This window comes from Lonchura striata, chromosome 2 (assembly GCF_046129695.1).
Source record: "Lonchura striata isolate bLonStr1 chromosome 2, bLonStr1.mat, whole genome shotgun sequence".
Lineage (NCBI taxonomy): Eukaryota > Metazoa > Chordata > Aves > Passeriformes > Estrildidae > Lonchura > Lonchura striata.
The window spans coordinates 61,978,312-61,997,519 of NC_134604.1; the positions used below are offsets into that span (position 1 = coordinate 61,978,312).

Genomic DNA, 19,208 nt, shown 5'->3' on the forward strand with positions numbered 1-19,208 from the left:
GGTAGAGGGGGCTATGTTGCTCCCTCGTGGATCCCAAAAAGCCTCTGATGTTGAGCTGGTCTTTACATGAATAAAGTTGTTGTGACCAATCAATGTGATCCATGTAATCGGGGCTTGCAAAACACAATAAAAGCTCCAAGGCTTCTCTCCTCCAGCTAAAGTGTTGCAGCTTTAGAAAGGAGGCAAAGGGCAAGTCTTGACATGAAGAAAATTCTTTGGGCCTGCAAGGCTGAAAATGTAAGAGTTTGGTTACCTGATGCTTGTCTTAAGTGCATACGTGCGTTTGTTCATATGGATTGGGTGGGAGGATGCAGATGTGACACATCAGTGTTAGCAAAAACTTGTGGTTTAGAGACATCAGCAGAGCTGCACTCTCACTGACATTGCTTGTTCCAGTGGTAGGAGGAGATTTTACTGCTATGGAGGAAGCAACATAGAAGAACCTATAACACCGTTGTCACACCAGGAGTTTTTCTGGAATGCTATATATAAATGTTTTCACCTAATTAGGGTATTTCACTGCCATGGATTAGTAAACAATGTCTTTCTCTTAGACTCACTCATAGCAAAAAGAAATAAGATCACGGGTTAGTTTAGTTCAGAGAAATGCTTATACTCACTCACTACAGGCTATGGTTGCTAATTTTCAATTGGTTTTTAGGTTGTTGGTTAAGATTAATTTGATTCCTAAGAATTACTTCCAGGAGGTGCATTCTGCTTCTTGTAGGCTTAGGAAATCTTGGAAGTGAAGGCATGGGAAACATCCTTGCTGGGTAGATGGCCAGCAGCAGGACAGGGTGTTGCCTGTGCCAGAGCACACTTTCTCATGTGGTGAGAGGAAGCAGAACTTGGGACCGAGAAGGATGGGAAGGGAGGGATTGTGGCAGGGTCCTTAATATGGCTGTGTAATTGCAACAAGAGGGCTGTGGCTTGCTTGCTGATAGTTATTTCATTAGTAGTTGGCAGTATCAGCTGAATGAACTGCCCTGCAGAGGGGACGCAGGATGCCTTCCCTGCACCCTCTTGGGGCACAGTGTACCCAGGGTTTGAAGTGCTTTGCCAGCCAAGGACACAGGGTGGTACTTGTGTGACAAAACACAGGCTGTGATGCAGCTGTGCATGCAAGGGCATGATTTATACTGATATCCAGGAACCCTTGTAAGCAAGGAAAGCCATACCAGGAATGATCATTTTTTGTCTGATGTAATTGCACTGTCACTAGGGCTTAATCTGATAAATTGCACCAGTCAGTGATTTTATTTTTTAGTACCCTGGCTCTCAGCACTAGTGCAAATCTGTTAAAACAGACACAGCTCTGACAGCCATTCTCACAGAGAACAAAAAATGTGGAGGGTCTGTATAAGTAGTTATGATTCCTCTATAAAAAAATACAACTGAGTAAAAAGAAAGTGACACTCAAGTCTAAAAGCTTGATCAATGCAAAACCTCTCTGATGTCCAAGAAAAATAACTGGAAGTATCTGTGAAGGGTTGAGGTTTTGCACATAGGCATCCTTTAGATGTAGCCATTTCCCCATCCAGTAACAGTGGTGTCCTTTCAGATCCCACTGGCAGTTTGGTCAAATGTTTTATTAATAGAGATTCCTGCCTTAAACTTATCACTGCAGTCCTGAGAGTCCAGCAGTGCCCTGTGTAGTGCTCTGAGAAGAGCAAGCCACCAATGCCTGTAACTGTGGAGTGAAAAGTATTCTTTTTAATAATAATATCAATGTATAGAGAGAGGCTTTGAATTTTTACAAGTGGCAACGTCTGACAGATCCCTCTCATCTTAAAGAGAAATGGGTAGATGTTTGTTATGGTCCCTATGGATTTTACCTCACTGTGGAAATATTAACTTACAGAGGGGGTTTTTATTCTTCATATCTCAGGATGTGTATTTGTGTAGGAAACAATGGCACAAAGGTCAGGCTCACCACCACCAAGAGGAACAACCAAACAGTTTCACCCCATCTCCCCAGTAAACCCTTCCCAATTTCAAAGGCAGAGTGATGCCAGCACAATCACAGAGTTACCAGGGGAGGTGATGCTGGGGAATGCAAAGGGCCTGTTCAAGCCATGGCCTGAATGTCCCTGAGGATCTCCTGCAGCAAGACTGTCACTTGGGTCTGCCTGCTGCACCAGGTGCTTCTCCAAAAAGGCTCTTCTTAAGGCCTGGGGCCTGTAGGGCAGCAGCTGGTGAAAAGTTAGCCTGCACCTCCTTGCTCCTGTTAGCACTCGTGCTGGGGCTTGAGAAGGACAGGTGGGCTCCAGGTGACACTGATGGCAGAGGGCTGGGGGCTGCTGAACAGTGCAAGGAATGTGAATGCACAGAAAAGGCTGGCTAGGAAAGCCTCTGTCCCCTCCCTAGATAATTCTGCCTGTTACATGCAGGAAAATGGGTGTGATACATGCAGACATCTTTATAGTCTTTGAGTTTTACAGCCTATGGGCTTTATTTGAGCAGAAATTCTGCCAATATTTAGTATTTGGACTTATATCCAGAAGCTCTCAATTTAGTGGGGTTTTAAATGCAGATGTTTTGGTCATACAACTTCAGAAAACTGATTTTACTATAATTGAAATAATGGCTTTAATTCCAACTGGCAATTACCATGAAATACTTTTAAGTGAAAAAATTAGGATAATAAAATTACCTAAGGTTGTCTTTTGTTATGTAACAAAATTACCTAAGGCTGGAAACAATGAGTCAGAACTGGACAATGCTTCACATATGTCCGTGACCTATACTATAAAAGCAGTTGGAGTAAGATGCTTAGAATGAAGGTTTTGTCAGATCAGATGCAAAAACTATCATTAATACTTTATTTGACATTGCAGTGTTTTCTTTGTGCTTCCCCAATAGCAGCTGATTTTTTTCTTTCCTTTGTAATTTTACTGTAATTTTACTGAAAAGTCTAAAGGCTTCATTTAGAAGATGTTTTAGAATACAGGATTAAAACTTTCAAATCAGTAAGTCTTAAAAGGAGAAGGGGAAAGAGGTGCAGCAACTTAAGTATGGTTTTACACAAGGATGTGCCTTTCTTTGGAAGTACATACATGTTAACTCTTCTTACTGCAGTTTAGATGTAGTTACTATACCCAAGGCTTTGGGATGGATTATTAAAGGTTATTTTTGCTTGATTCATCTGCTGTTCCCTTTGCCTCCTTCCAGCTGTAAGTTGAAGCATTCTGAGATTATATTTTTTTTTACCTATTTATGGAGGGGAGCCCTCAGAGCCTTGCTTGATGAAAAAGTACCTAAAATTTGACATGACAAGGTGCTTGGTGCACTAACAATTTTTTAAAAATAGTATTTACACTGAGGCTAGTTTGTGAACTTTTTAAAAGGAGCAATGCACAGAGGGCCACGAGACAAATTCTTTGCCTGCCATCTGGACGATGCAGGGCCTGGCTGTAACAGCATGTTAAAGCAGCTGCGAGGGAAGCGACCCAGGAGGGTGTGTTTGTTTGTCTTGCTAACAGCTGGCATGGCCTCCACTGGCTGCAACCAAGTTTTCTGAGATGCTTTGCTCTCATTTTAAATTCTTTTGTGCTCTTAAAGCCAGTTCTGAGGAGAAGGCAATGGACTCAGCTGTGGTTTAGGGGTTCAGCTTACTTTTCCAAGCTGGTCTGTCTACTTGTCTGTGGTTCAGTGGTTGATGACAGACAGTCCTACCCCAAACCTTCCACAGCATCTGGTACCATCTGAATACAAAAAGTATTTAAATGTGCTTAGAAGCAGGGTAAAGCTACTGCCACAATTTTACTAGAATCATAATCAGGAATGTCCAAATCCCACTACAGTCTACAACTCAAACGTTTAATTTGGAGTTTATGTACTTTGATTTGTTCTGTATTCACTTTTCTGTAATTGGTTTAATTCTAATTATAAAGCAGAAAGCCAGACACTGTTCTCCTGTTTTAAGTTAAGAATCATAAAGGACACGCCTGAACAAATTACTAGAATGTATGGTTGTAAAAATACTAGGGAATTTTAATTGTATAACACATTAATGCTCATGCTGATTTTTGTTTGGGATTTTCTTAAATCCAGAGTTTTGACAGCAGTCTCACTAAAAGCAGTTGCTTTACAGGTGAATGACAGATACGTGCAGGTAGTAAGAATACTTACATACAAATACTTTTCCTTTTTTAAGAAGTTGTCATCATGTAAGTCTGAAAATAAACATGCTTGTTTACAGCAGAGATTGGCCTTCTAAATGTGAGTATGCAACTGCAGACAACAAAGCAGATTTCTAAGATCTTTGAATCAGAGCACTGGCAATTTGAATCTCATTGACTTAAAATCCAGATGTCCACAACCTGAACTTTTTACATTAATGTAATTTTACTGCACAGTGCTAGAAATAACATTTCAGTTAGGACTTGGATGAATTCAGATTGAGACGTCACTGAATCATTTAGGTTTGAAGACCTCAGAAGACCTCTGAGATCATCAAGGCCATCCTTTGACTGGTCACCTACCACCTTGTCAATGAGACTATGGCACCAAATGCCATCATGTCTAGTTATTTCTTGAACACCTTTTGGGATGGTGACTTCACTGGGCAGCCCATTCCAATGTTTAACAATCCCTTCTATGATTAAATTCCTCTTGGTGTCCAACCTAAACTTCCCCTGGTGCAGTCTGAGGCCACAACCTCTTGTCCTGTCACTTGTTACCTGTGAGAAGATGCCAACCCTCACCTCACTACAGGCTTTGCTCAGGCAGTTGCAGAGAGCAGTAAGGTCTCCCAAGCCTCCTGTTTCCAGGTTAAACACCCGCAGCTCCCTCAGCCACTCCTCACAGGACTTGCGCTCCGGACCCTTCCCTAGCTACCCTGCCCTTCTCTGGACTTTCTTCTCGAGAGGAGCTGGACACAGTTGAGTTATAGCCCCACCCGTGCCGAGCACAAGGCGACAATCCCTGCCCTGCTCCTGCTGCCCACACTGTTGCTGATGCAGGCCAGGATGCCATTGTCCTTCTTGGCTACCTGGGCACACTCTGGCTTCACATTCAGCTGCTGCCGACCAGCACCCCCAGCTCCTTTCACCCCGGGCCACTCCCAGCCGCTGTGCCACCAGCCTGCAGCGCTGCCAGCGGCTGCTGTGACCGGCGCGCAGGGCCGGCACTTGGTCTCCATGAACCGACAGATCCTAAAGGATCTGCAATTCTTGCTCCGCTCTGCGCCTGTAGTTATTCCGTACAGTTATTCTCACACACCGGCCCGCGTTCCTTCCCAGCTCACGGAAAAGATGTACCGGCTGTGCTCGCTGAGTGCCTGAAGTCTCAGGCACGGCGGGGCCGCCGTTCCCGCGGCGGCTCTGGGGCCGCGCCGCGCCGCCTCTGCCCCGGTCCCGCCCCGAGCCCGGGCCGCGCCGCGCCGCCTCCGCCCCGGTCCCGCCCCGAGCCCGGGCCGCGCCGCGCCGCCTCCGCCCCGGTCCCGCCCCGAGCCCGGGCCGCGCCGCGCCGCCTCCGCCCCGGTCCCGCCCCGAGCCCGGGCCGCGCCGCGCCGCCTCCGCCCCGGTCCCGCCCCGAGCCCGGGCCGCGCCGCGCCGCCTCCGCCCCGGTCCCGCCCCGAGCCCGGGCCGCGCCGCGCCGCCTCTGCCCCGGTCCCGCCCCGAGCCCGGGCCGCGGGCGGGGCGGGGCGCGGCCGCCGGCGCGGAAGTGACGGAAGTGGCGCTGACGCCGTTTTCCCGCGGTTCGGGCGGCGGGCGGGGGCAGCGGCCCCGGTCAGTGCTGCCCGCGGCGGGCGCTCCCGGAGCCGCTCCCGCCATGCCGCCCAAGCCCCCGCGCAGGGCGGGCGCCGCCAGGGCGCAGCGCCCCAGCCCCGACGGCGGCTCCGCGCCGCCCGCCGCCCCCCGGTAAGGGCTCTCGGCGCCCCGCTGCAGGCGGGCGGGCCGCCCCGGGGCTCTCGGCGCCCGGCGGGCCGGGCTGTGGGCGGTGCGGGGCGGTGTCACCCCGGGGCGGCTCCGGCAGCCGGTGGCGTGGGTCTCGTGGTCGCCCCGCGGTCCCTGTCCCCGCTGGCGATGTGCGATGCTTTTCCTAGGGTCGAGGTCGGCGAAGCGGACTTCGCTGCGCTGTGTGAGGCGCTGAAGGTGTCGGAGAGCGTGAGGGAGAGAGCGTGGAAGACGTACGAGAGCTTGTCGGCAGCGGATGGAGCTCTGGTGAGTAGCGGCATCGCTCGGTCTGCCCTGTGCCCCAGCTCAGGCGCTGCGCCCTAGCTTCGCTGCAGCCGCGGCCGGGGCTCCCACAGCCAAAGCTCACGTACTCTGCTTTTTCCAAGCGAAGGTAGACTGAAGTGGGGTGTTGCCATGTTCACGTCTGTGTAAACCGGCTTCTGTAGATTGCTCTTTTTTGTTAATATTTTGTGATAAAAGTGCGTGCTCAGGAGTCCTTTTAGATAACTAACAAGTGGCATTAGAAAATAGCACCATGTGATCAGCGAATTCTTCCAACTGCAAGTTATTTCAAATATGTCTTAATCAGCTTTATACAGGTAGTCTTACTGTGTGTTTCTGTGTATTTTTTCCCCTTTGCATCTTTTATGAAGCTGCAGAAAGGGTATTGAGATGACTGTTGCAGAGACAGTTGCCTTTCTGTTGCATAATGTTAACCTGTGCTTATCAATGAGGCATTTCCGTTCAAATTAGTCATTAGGCATGTGTAAACAGATTAATAAAGCCTTTCTTGATTTTTGCTTTTCCTTCTCCTCAGTATGAGCTGGCTCAGAGGACAGCTGTAATACAGCTAAATCATGGCAAAAGCTTTGTTGTAGAGTCCTGATGCAGTTGCATAATATCTAGCTGGGGTATTATTCCCACCGTGTGGACTTGCATTGATGTACGTGTTCTGACTTCTGCTTACCCTTCTGCAACTTGAGCTGACCTGTCACAGCTATGCTGTCACTACTAATAGTTTGTAATCTGTGTTTTTTAAACTGCAGTGTGGATATACCAGGTCTTGATACATTCACATAATGGACTAACAATATAATGGAAGGGAGACTGCACAGCTCTTTCAGTAACAGATATAATTTCTGGTCATGGGTGTTCATGGGAAACATTCACCTAAAATCATAGTCAAGTTCCTCTATAAGAATGAAAACAGGAGTAGTCATTTCCCTTGATTGAAAAAAAAAAAAACAAGGCAGGTTGCAATATAATCCTGAAAATTTCATTTACAGGTAAAGTTTTGTTTTCACTGATCATTACTTAGCAGTGAACAGATAAGATACATGGTGGTTGAAACCTTTCAGCATCTGGAGATTGCTTCCTTTACCTATTCAGAACCAGACCTTCATTATGATATATAAATAATACCTGTTGTCTTGCAATTGTTTGTTGACAGTCTTTCAATGTACAGGGAAAAAAAAAAATCTACATTTAATTTCAGTCCAAGGCCTTTTGCTCAGACTTAGAGCTCTATCTGCAGGGTGTTGAAATGAGTAAGCTGTCAACTGTGTGCCTCCATGGGGACCTGGAAGGCACTGGAGTTGCTACTTCTAGCTGAGAGCAGGCTTTGTCTGACTCTGAAGTCAAGCAAAGTAACAGCCTGGCTAGTTGCTGCTTCTTTTCCCAAGTCAAGCTCTTACGGCAAGCCTGGCTTCTCAGGACGACTCTGTTCTATTCTTCAAGTTGCAGGGATTCAGGCGGAGGCTGCTCTTTTCTTCCCTCTGGTAAAGGTATTATGTTGGAGGGGCAGTCCCAGGGTTTGTCCTGCAAGCACCAGCTGCATGTGTTTTGATCAGTGAGGTTCAGTAGTAACCTGTTCAGTTCTGAACTGGAGCAGAAGCTGTGTAGCAGCTTTCTGTTCTCAAGCAAAAAGTTAAACAGCAGGCCACCAGTTGAGACAAATACTTACCAGAACACTTCTGTTTAGCAATGTAGTTGGTTTGACTTGAAAAAGCTTAAATCATAAGGCTGCTGATGGAAATAGAGGTAGAATCTAAGAATCCACCTCTCAAGCCATTTACAAAGTACAAAGACCTGAAACCTTGCCTTTCTTGGCTCACTGGCCTTGTTTTATTGTGGTTGATACTAGAATTGTGCCTGCCAAATCTCTGAGGACGTGAAGGGCACTTGTACTGGTAACTAGAAAGCAGTATGGCCGAGACTTTAGGTACCGTGGTAACTGGCAGATACTCAGGGTGCAGATGTGGGTTTGGATGCAGTCTGAACATCTGCCATATCCTTGCTCAGTGCACATTTAATGACTTGAAAACATCTTGCATACTGTCCTTTTTGAGTTGCTTAGGGTGCATGTGTAGAGACTCTGCAAACCAGGTAAATGTGGCTTAGAAGTATAAAGCAATTATTTTTGGCAGGCATTTACACAATAAATTGCTAGAATGTCGTGACCTAGCAGCCTAAATGTGCCTGTGCTTCAGTGAGACATTTTATTGGCCAGGCAGGCGTAAGCCAGGAGGAGAGAACCTGTTATCTGCTACTCCCTGGAATGAATGCCAATGCCCATTGGAGCCACTGCTTTTTTTTCCATCAGATGTCACAACTTTCCACTCTGATATTTTTTTTTCTTTTGAACATTGGAGCTACTAGTGGTGATACTTTGAAATTTCAGCTTTCTTATCTTGCCCTTCCTTTCCAAGCACTTTAGCTTTCCTTGCAGTGGTCTCCAGTTACCTGTTTCCACAGCATGTGAGTCAAGGATATACAGGTGCACCCTATTGCAACTGGGCTGTGAGTCCTTGAAACAGCTGAACCTCTTTGACAGGTGTGGAGGAGGAGCAAGGTGACGAGAGAGATGGTAACACAACTTTTCTGGAAAATGTGGCTGACTTCTAGTTGTAAAAAACAGGTCTGCAGAGGGGGATTGTTCAAAAGCACTACAGCTGTCTGTTAAATATGGTGGTGTTTTCCTTCATAGTAGAACATTAAAGCTTTCCTCTGTGACAGCCAAGTTTAATGACATTCTTCTACAATAAAATGGTAACTCAACATCTCTGAGAACCCCAAATGCTGAAGCAACACTTTTGGTATGTGGGATGAAGGAAGGTGTCTGATGTGTAATCAGAAAGATGTTTCTTTTTAATATCTTAGGATATCTGGTGAACTCCCATACAAGCTTATTGAGAGCATGGAAGTGTTTATCTAAGAGAGAGCGTTTCATTGGTGTCACACAAATACTTCTGTCCTCTCTATCATTTATTTTCTTTATTAAACCAAACTGTCTAGATGAACAGAATCTTTTAGAGTTGTAGTTTTTACAGTCTTAGTTTCACACTTAGTTACACACTGATTGTTGTTGGCTTAACATTGGCTCTGATCCTTGCTTCTCTTGTACTCTTAACTTTTTGTAACTCTCCTGAAATCTCTATTATGAACCAATAGTGCTTGTAAATTCTAGATAGAATGAATAGATTTAGTGGAATTATTAATGTACTTTGGTGAGCAGTATGTGATTGTTGGTGTAAGGGATATTAGAAATAGTCGAGGAAGCCATACTAATACTGCTAAGAAGAAGCTTGTTTGTTTTGTTCTGCTACTCTTTGATTTGGTAGAGAACAACACAATGAGAATCTGAAGTAGAATATGGGGTGATATAAGCAGGAAAGAAAAGCTTGAGCAAATTGTTGCTGAATATATTGGAAAGAACCCATGTGAGGAACAGATGATATGGTTTGATTGGAACCAGATTTCTCCAAAGAAAATTGAAGTGCTTTAAGAAATCGATAGAATTTGGAGTCTGCCAAGGACCTTAAGGCCTAGGGTCTGGTATGCTTCAAGCTCATTGGCTTAGTTGGCTGTAATATGTGGTGCGTGGGTAGGAGCTCCATTTTTTGTTGGCTGTTAATAGCACTGTTTGGGAAATGTGGCTCACTGTTCTCCTGCTGCAGTTCAGCTGTTCAGAGTCTGGAATTCCTGAGCCATTTTTATCAAGTATTTGTCTAACCTGCTATTAAAAAATTGTCATGGTGGAAGATCTGCAGTCTGCATAGTTAGGTTTTCCTAGTTTAGCTTTGTTTGCCCATTTATTTTTCCCCCAAGTACTGTACTAATTTGCTTCTGTTATAATTCAATCCAGTGGTGTAAAATTCTGTACCAGCCAAGTCTGTACCCCATGAGAGATGAATTATTGCTGCCTTTTCCTTTCCTTCAGAAAGTCTCTAGCATATGAAGACATTCTAGGCGTTTTTTTCTTGTCTCTAATTACTTTTCTCACATCCTGAAATTCTCCCCAACTGGTGTCTTACACTGGTATACAGATGCTGCAGAGCACTTGGTTTGTGCAGGAGTTGAACTGCTTTCTTGGTGAAGAAAACGTACAAGGTAAACTGTAGTTTAAGAATGGAATAAAGACTACTTAAATATGGAAGGTTGGTCTGCTTAGACCAGAGTTCATATTCAGCAGGCCAAGTGTCCCCAGTTCATAAAATTTCACATTTAAATTGAATAAATTCCTTTCGATTGTGGTTTCTTATTAAAAAGATAATGTTTTAATTGGTAAGCCACCTCATCCTCATGTTAAAAGACAGAGGCCTCTTGCTTTTGGTAAAAGCACGAAACACATATGAGCTAACAAAATATTTTCTGTCTAGACTTTATCTTTCCTTTATAGAACTGCAGCTGAACTGAACCTGAATCCATTGAAGCTTTGAATGGATGAGCAAAATTACAGATATTTTAGGATCCTCAGTTATTAAAAAAAGAAGAGCTACTGAAAGTCCCAAAACAAACAAATCATCTCCATGGCCTCTTGCTGATGATATTCAGTATCTTAGCAGCAGATGTACTGCTTGTATGTGCCCTTCGACTTTAAAAGCTCAGGCAACTGGTATAGAGTTTCTTTTTTTACTCATCTTCTGCCTATCCTGGAGAGAGATTGATGACCTTTCCAGTCTTGCTGCATGTAAAAGTGTAATGGGAACTTTGCATATTAGATGAATTATTTTTACTAGTTCAATACTTTCCATTGACTTGATTATTTTCAGCTAGTATTATATTTGAATTTGATCTCCTCTGTTGTGAGCTAATAGTAATCTTCAATCCCAGACAATGTTCAATAGAAAATTTAAAACTGGTATTGCTGAAAAATGAAGGATCTGTCTTTACAAAGAACTTCTTATATGTGGACAAGGCTTATAGTGGTCACAGATTTTTTTTTTTTTTTCAGTGGGATATTTTTCCTGCAGGTTTTTATTCTGAACAGTTTTCTGTTGTGAGAGATTCTTGAGTCTACCCTCCAGTCATCTTCCATTCACTGTAGTCATAAACATGTAAAGTCAGAATGGTTTGGGTTGGAAGGAACCTTTAAAGGTCATCTGATTCCAACCCCCCTGCCATGGGCAGGGACACCTTCCACTAAACCAGATTGCTTGGTGCCCCATCCAGCTTGGCCTTGAACCCTTCCAGGGATGGGGCATCCACAGCTTCTCTGGTCAGCCTGTCTTGGTGTGTCATCACCCTCACAAAAAAGAATTTCTTCCTAATCCTGATCTAAACCTGCTTCATTCACTTTGAAGCCATTCCCCCTTGTCCTGTCTCTACATGCACTTGTCAAAAGTCCCTCTCCCGCTCTCTTATAGCTCCCTTGAGGTACTGGAACATGCTGTAAGATCTCCCTGAAGTCTCTTCTCCAGACTGAAAATCCCCAACTCTCTCCAGCCCCCAGATCATCTCTGTAACCGCCTTTGGACTATCTCTAACAAATATCTGTGTTCTTGTACCATCAAGCTATTCCTCTATATTGACTGGAATGTACTAACTGAGATTTTATGTTAAGAAGCCAAGTTCTGTATCTTCCTCTTTGAAAATCAGGTGCTTGATATTTACAGTGAGACATCCTATATCCCATTTGATTCAAGTATCCATCTGTGTTTGCATATTTCTCATGTACATTTCCCTTGACCTTCTTTTACACATCATCATTTGAAGCTTCTATTCCTGGATCACTTTTGTAGGCTGTCATCAAAATTGATATCAGTGTTGTCAGAAGAGTAAACATCTCTAACTGCATACTAGAGCTGTGACTTCCTGTGACCATCTCCTCCTTGGGACTGTTTAGCACTGGAGAACCTCTGGAGGCATAGAACAGAAGTTATTCCTGTTAGTACTTTTAGCACCTTTCAGCTGCATTTGTATAGAAGAGAGGCAAGAATCCCATTTTACAATAATTGTTGGATGAGCATTTTAAGCTAATGAGTCTTCCCAGGTTGTTTTCACTAGATTTTAAATAAACTAGTCATCTGGTAAAAATCAAATCAAATAAAGGTAGTGATAAGTCCAGAATGAGAAATACTTTGAAAGATTTTTTAAGAGTTTTAGATATTTTCCTATAGAAAACTATATTGATTCACTAGAACTGACCTGCATTGCCCAAACTCATAGCGCAGCTTCCTTGAAATCCTAAATATAAAAGGTGATAAAAAGAGAAATCTATGTGAGCTACTAGATGCTAAATAATCTTAGGGCTAGTGATTGGTAGGTAGACTTTGCTTCGTAATGACTTGAATTAAGGTCACTGCAAGTCATCTTACTGAAACTGAGGGATGGCCAAGGGCAGATGTTGAGCTGTTGTCTTGCCCATTTTCTGTAGTGATGCTGTATCAACAACGATCTTGAGTCAGACTGGTGAAGAAGAAAACACGCAGAAATTAAATTCTGGCTATGAGTTTGTCTTCATTTCATTCCCATGCATTGAAGTCCCTCTGAATGAATCATCTGCTTTGGCTGTAAACAAAGCAAAATAGTTGGAACAAGATGCTGCGGTTTTTGTTCAGCAGTCAACTTTAACTCGTTTGTATAGAAAAGAACTTGGGGAGGGAAGGGGTGTGAAGAGGAGAGTTCTTATGAATGTGACTTGGAAGGAAGGAAGACATCTCCTTTTCTCTTCCTCTGCCCCATGATGTTTATATTTGTTCTGGTTTCAGCTGGAATAAAGCTGGTATAGTGCTATGTTTGGCATGAGAATGTTGACAGTGCTGGTGCTTAGTTCCTGCTAAGTAGTACTTGCCCTAAATCAAGGACCATTCAGGTTCCCATGCTCCGCCAATGGGCATGCTCACAAAGATGTGGAGGGAGCATAATGAGGACAGGTGTCCTGAGCTGGCCAAAGGAGTATTCCATACCAAAGAACGTCATTCCCACTATATAAATTGCATTGGAGTTGTGCTGGGAGCTACTGATTGCTGCTCAGGGGTGGGCTGGGTGGGTATTGTTCAGTGTGTGGTGAGCAAATGTATTGAGCATCACTTGTTTCTGTTAGGTTTTATGCCTCTCTCTTTTATTTCCATTGCAGTTATTATTAGTGTTGTTATTATTGCTGTGTTTTATTTTGTTCTAGTTATTAAATGGTTCTTTTCTCAAGCTGTGATGGTTGGTTTCTGACACTCCTTGCCACTGCAGGGACTAGAAGTGAGCAAGCAGCTGTGTAGTACTTAGTTATGAGCTGGGGTTAAATCATGACAATATTTATGGGTTAAAATCACTGGAATCTTCATGCATGGCTATGGAAGTTACCTTATTTTCTGAGAAGACTGCAGTTTACCTATGTCTTTGATTGTTTTAAACAGCAGCAGCTAGTGGGGTAGTCCCAGTCTGGTGTTCTTGCATGTTTTCATCTCCATCCTGTCTCAACTATGTTATAAGGCAGACATACTCAGGTGCTGCTCACCTTTTCTTTGCTATTGGGAAAAAAAAAAAAAAAACAACCCATAATCTATTTATCTTGGGTTGTGTGTAATTTTTCGTGTTAGGCCAGCAGTCATCTAACATCTTGTGTTGAGAAGAAGGTGTCCAAAGCACCCTGTACCATCAACAATGGGTGTGGGAATAGTCCCAATACTGGAGTTTGGCTGTCTGTAATGGTTTCAATCTCATGGATTATTAGGCTGCCTCTGAAACTGCCTGCTTGTTTGTAGAAACAAATGAGTTGTTACCCCCAACCATACTGGACAAGGAGTTTAAAGGTCATTCTTGCAAAACCAGACCTCTCTTCTATCAAATAAAGCATTGCTGTGGCCTTCTAGGATTCATCCTGCCAGAGTTGAGCTAGGCTGCCCAGGAAAGCTAGGCTTGTTTGGGTAGGCAACAAACCAGGAACGCTTTCATCGCTTGGTAGCACTCAGACCTCCTGCCCTACGAGGTGTTGTATTTACAGGACAACATCATGGCCTGAGTTTGCAGGAGCATGGAGTGAAAGGAACTTATTTAATAAACAAGGTCAGCTGACTCCAGGGGCTGTTCAGTGTGAGTGGTCTTCCTTCTTGGTAGTTCACTAGCTAGCATTAACCTTCATAATTTTTTATATCCCTTTGTATATCAACAAATGCATCTAAGTCTGTTAATAGCTTATTTCAAAATAATTTTCTCTTGTGCAAGGACTCATGATTTGTAGAAACACTCAAATAGGAACGTAGGAAGAAAATTGTGACTTAAATAATTGTCAGTTGTCATGTTGTTGAGGGTGGCTGGTTAGTTTTGTATTGAAGCCTGTTCTATAACTATTAACAATTGCATAAGCCAGTCAAAGTTTTTCTTCTTTGGAGAAAGCCCCCAGCCACTCTTCCCTGATGTTCCCAAGAAATACACAGAACACAGAAATACACCAAAACAAAACAAGCTATTGGCAGTATTAGTGGAAATTGTGTAATTTATGGGCACATTTATGGGTTATTGGTTGTGGTTACACTGCTGAATAAGCAAGGACATGAGTGGATCCTGACAGTGCAGAGGATTTTGGAGCAGGTTTGGAGTGAGCTAGGCCTAGTACCATCTTACTCTTACTTGCCGTTGGGAAACATCTTCTGGAGTGAACAGGCTGCTGCAACTCACACTGAGGTTGTCTAGGAGGCAGCTAGGTGGACTGATCAGGGAAAGGATAAAAACATAGGCCAGGGAGTAGGCTAAAGCTAGGCAGTGTAGAAGGGTAGGAATGCAGTGTTTCCATTCACTTGCTCCTGGTGCTCCATTTCACCTCTGTCCTCCAACAGATGTCATGTCCGACCTAGAGCTGTGGAGAATGCATTCAGATCCTGCTCCTTTGCTGTGGGCCTGGGTGGTGTTGCAGTTTTATTTACAAGGATGCTGGATGTCTGAGAAGTGTTTTACAAGTTTGCTGTTTCTGCAGTTTTGGCCTGCACCCATGCCTAATTTTGTCTTCAAGATAGCTTTGTTTCCAAAACTTGGAATATTCCTGCTTAAGATTTTTTTTTTTTTTTCTATAATTCTACAAGTTCTTCAGGGGTTTTCCGCTGAGTTGGTGTTTTGGTGGAAGGGTATTGGAATCTTAGGTGATGCCTCTCTGGCTTAGAGTGAGTGGCTTGTGAACCATCATCAGGAGTTCTACTCCATGTGGGTGCTGTGTCTGTCATTGTGGGTTGGCTTCTTTTGATGAAGGATGACTGGTTATAACTTGCACCTTCTAAAATAGCAGAAGGCAGACCTTAAATGTAGATGTGTGGTAGGAGAATGGCTGGAAGTGTTTGTTACTATCACAGTTTACTAAGCAGAGATGGGTTTGTGGTTCAGCAAACCACAGTGATTAGTGGTTGACACAGCTGTACTCATTTATGAGTTTATTACCTGTCATTGTAAAGATTTCAATTATGTTTTTTATGACTTGGCTTCTTATTCCTTAACTTTCAGTGTTTTGTTATGATCAAATATGGTAATTTAGGAAAAAAAAAATCATGACTTCTGCTTTGCATAAACATTCCATGGAACCAAAACGTGTATTTAGAAGCTTTGCTGAATTGTATGGGTAAAATTGATCTTGTATTGTAGGAATAAGAGTTGAAATGTTCAGTCTTTTACCCATACTGTGAAACCTGGAATGGTTTTCTACTGTAAAATAATTGGCTGTCATAGTCAAATGTTTGTTTGAGGATGTTTTGTTTAACCATTTCTAAACATGTTTGGATAAAATATTGCCTTCCATGCATTATCCATTTCTATTGACTAATAAAAACTTTCTTCTCTTTTTTTCAAAAAGGCTTGTAGCACAAAGAAAAAGGAAACATGGGGTGTATGTATCTTTATTGTAGCAATTGATCAGGATGAAGTTACATTTACTTTCACTGAGCTTTTGAAAAGTATAAACATGAGGTAAGTAAGTTTAAGTGTGTGACTTTAGATTTCAACACTTCTCAACATTTTTATAAATTGAATGTTCTTAAAGCATAGTGAATCTTAGCATATCAGACTAGTTGGTTTTACAATGAAGGGTACTTAAGGAAATTATGAATATATTGGTAAACTAGAAGTCTTGCTGTCATATTTTAGTTGAGGAAGCAGTGATACTTGTTTGATTCATCTGTGGTTGGCTTTGGTTGTATCACTCATCTCATTCTTGTTCTTGCTCTTCCTAAAGTGTTCATCAGTTTAGGTTGGTGCAAATTACTTAAAATATTTTTTCTTTCTTTCTGTCTTTTCCTCTGTGATGATTTTCCATAAAACCTTTTTCCCAGCATTAGGCTTAGGCTAAATCAAGAAGCGGGGAAAAGAAGTGTTGCTATTCAAACAGTTTACTAGCATGCTGCTCTTTCTCAAACGTTTTAATGCCAAGCTAAACTTCGTACTTTTCATACACTCTCTTTGCTGAGGGTGTGTTACTTTTATATTGTATATTAATTAAGTTCATAATACAGAAATTAAGATTATAGTACCTGCTTTTAAAGTAAATTTAGGTGGGAACAGCAACCTTGTGTTGCATTCATCCAAGGAAAGAATTTCAGTGCCATCTGCCTAGAAGCTGTGGAAAGTGTAATCAGGAGCAGAGCCTCTCGATGCTCTAGGGCAGGAGGCTAAGTCCTAGCAATAACCTCAGGCTTCGGCCAGAATATCCTTTTCCTTGAAGTCATCTGTTATGGTTAGACTTCTCCATGCCCTCTTCCACCTAACATCATCTCCCAGAGCAGGGTCAGGTGCAATGTTTTGACTTAATCTCCAGTGTTGGCTGCCTTGGAACCATGTGAAGGCCAATTACGTTTGTGTGGCAACATCCAGCGTGTTCCACCCAGTTCCACAGACAAACTTGTTCTCAAAAGTGAGAGACTTTTCCCCTTAGGTTTTCAAAGAGTAAGCTGTTACTCTGCTGATTGTGATGCAGTACTCAGTTGCTTGTTAGCCTTGGGCTTTTTCGTCAGCTATAAGGTCGAACTGGCAGAGATTTCTACTAGTCATCCTCTAGAGACTTCAGATATATTGGAAAGATCTTTTATTCCATGATAAGTGTTCTTAAATGAGATTCTGACTGGTTTTGTATCTTGTATCTTTAATCTGATAAAGATCAAAACATTTCTCAGACTATTCTGATAAACGATCAAAATATTTTTGATACAGTTGAAATATTGAAAATATTTGATAGCTTCCTCCTCTTTAGTTTTTAGCAATCTGCTCATTTTAGTTATGAATGTAACAAAATGCTTCCTTAGTGACCATAATATTACTTAGATGGGTAGGGAAAACTTTGAGCCCTTGTGTAATAATATTTCCGAAGTGTGGAGATGTTGTGTTGAAAGACTTGAAATTCTATATAATTCAAGGCATCCACCTCAGTTTTCATTCCTAGGTCTTTCTTTAGCATGGATGCTAAAGGTTCATGTTCTTGGAGTAGTAGAAGCATTTCTAAAGTAGAGCAGGATAGCTGAGAGATGTGTGTTGGATATTTGTGGTATTACCAGCAAGAACAAAGGTGTGTCTAGTTAGAAAATTCTGACTTCCAGAGATAATATCTGTGCTAGGCAAGAAAATTTTCCTTCTATAGTAGGGCCTGTATTGTGCGATACCTCTGAACAGTATTCCTGCTGTCTGGAAAATGTGAAGGTGGGGCTCGAATGAACAAGTAACATTTCCCAAGGCAAGGGTTCAGTCACTGGTAATAGAAGTAAGAACATGCTGGGGTCTAGTGAAGTAAGAAATGGGTTTTCTTGGGGATGTGTTTTTATTTTCTCTTTTTAAAGAGCTATTTCAGAATACTTGTTTTCACAAGTTATGATAATGTGTCATCTTTTTTTTTTCCTTTTTTCAGTGTATGCACATTTTTTCAGTTTCTGAAAGAGGTGGATGTTAACATGGATACTGTAAGCACTAAAGTTGATAGCACTGCATCAAGGCTGAAAAAGAAATATGATGTATTATTTGCACTATACCACAAGTTTGAAAGGTAGTGTATGCTTTTTCATTTTGAAATTGATTTCTTTGTCTGTCAACATTTAAGTATTTGAATTTTTTAAATTGTGTGTTATAGGAGCCCATTTACACTGTATGGGCTAATATTTGCAGAACAGTGAAATTGAGCTGTTTACATGCATTAAATAAACACCTCTTACATTTTACTCCCTAAGTATAACAATGCTGTGTTAAACAACCCCCTTGTTGCAGTTCAAACAGTAAGTAGTAAGAGTAGCATGACAAGTGATAGCTATTCACTTCAGGCTTTTTACAGATATAAAGAGGATTGGTTTTCTATCTAAATATTTTTTTTTTACTTAACATTTTGCCTTCTGAATCACAAAAGATTTTCAAATATCTCTTAAATAACCTTTGAAAGAGGTAGGAGTTCACCCTTTGATAGTTTATAGAATGAAGGCCTATATAGCCTAGCTTGTTTTTGAGTAAACTGAGGTTTTTTTCTTGAAATGGTAGGTACCTAGAGTAATTGGGAAGCAACATTATGCTGCAAGGCTTGCAGTGACACTAAAGAAATACTAAATTTTTTTAAGTGCCCTTTTATAGTGTGTTTTGCGCAACTGTAGCACACTTGGCTGTGTTGTAAAAAATACTGTTGTAAAAAAACAATGTACAAATATTGTCTTTTTGGAAGAAAGCAATTTTATTATGCCAAGTTGAAATTGTTTTGCTGTCTAAGCTTTGACATAAATATGCAAACAACAACATATATTCAGGCTTGGCAGGGCTATAGTTGATCTGTTGTTACATGTTGAGTCAGCTGGTTTTTTTTTAAAGTTAGAAAAATGTTTTATGAACTGGTATAGTTTTTTACTGTGTTGAAATCAAAGATACTGCGTAGTTTGCTTGCAGAAGCACATTCAAAAATATAATTTATTTTGGTTTTTAGGACTTGTGGCCTTATTTATCTGGAACAACCTAGTAGTGAGTAAGTTTGATTTTCCTAAATTGTGTTTGTCAAGATAAGATGTAAAACATGATGGTGTGTTATCTTTTAACCCTTTTAACCAGAACTGGCCGAAGTTGTAGTATGCTGTGTGTTACATTTAGTGTGGACTT

At 42.2% G+C, this 19,208-nt stretch overlaps 1 protein-coding gene across 1 annotated transcript in view; it reads left to right on the forward strand.

Annotated features, from left to right (window-relative positions):
- The first annotated feature begins 5,775 nt into the window (after positions 1-5,775).
- Positions 5,776-19,208, forward strand: part of RB1 (RB transcriptional corepressor 1) — a 71,709-nt gene continuing 58,276 nt past the window's right edge. Inside the window, exons 1-5 of the mRNA XM_021528421.3 lie at positions 5,776-5,864; positions 6,050-6,167; positions 15,952-16,064; positions 17,989-18,123; positions 19,039-19,077. Coding sequence (XP_021384096.1) covers positions 5,776-5,864; positions 6,050-6,167; positions 15,952-16,064; positions 17,989-18,123; positions 19,039-19,077 — 494 coding nt within the window. The remainder of the gene's footprint in view (positions 5,865-6,049; positions 6,168-15,951; positions 16,065-17,988; positions 18,124-19,038; positions 19,078-19,208) is intronic.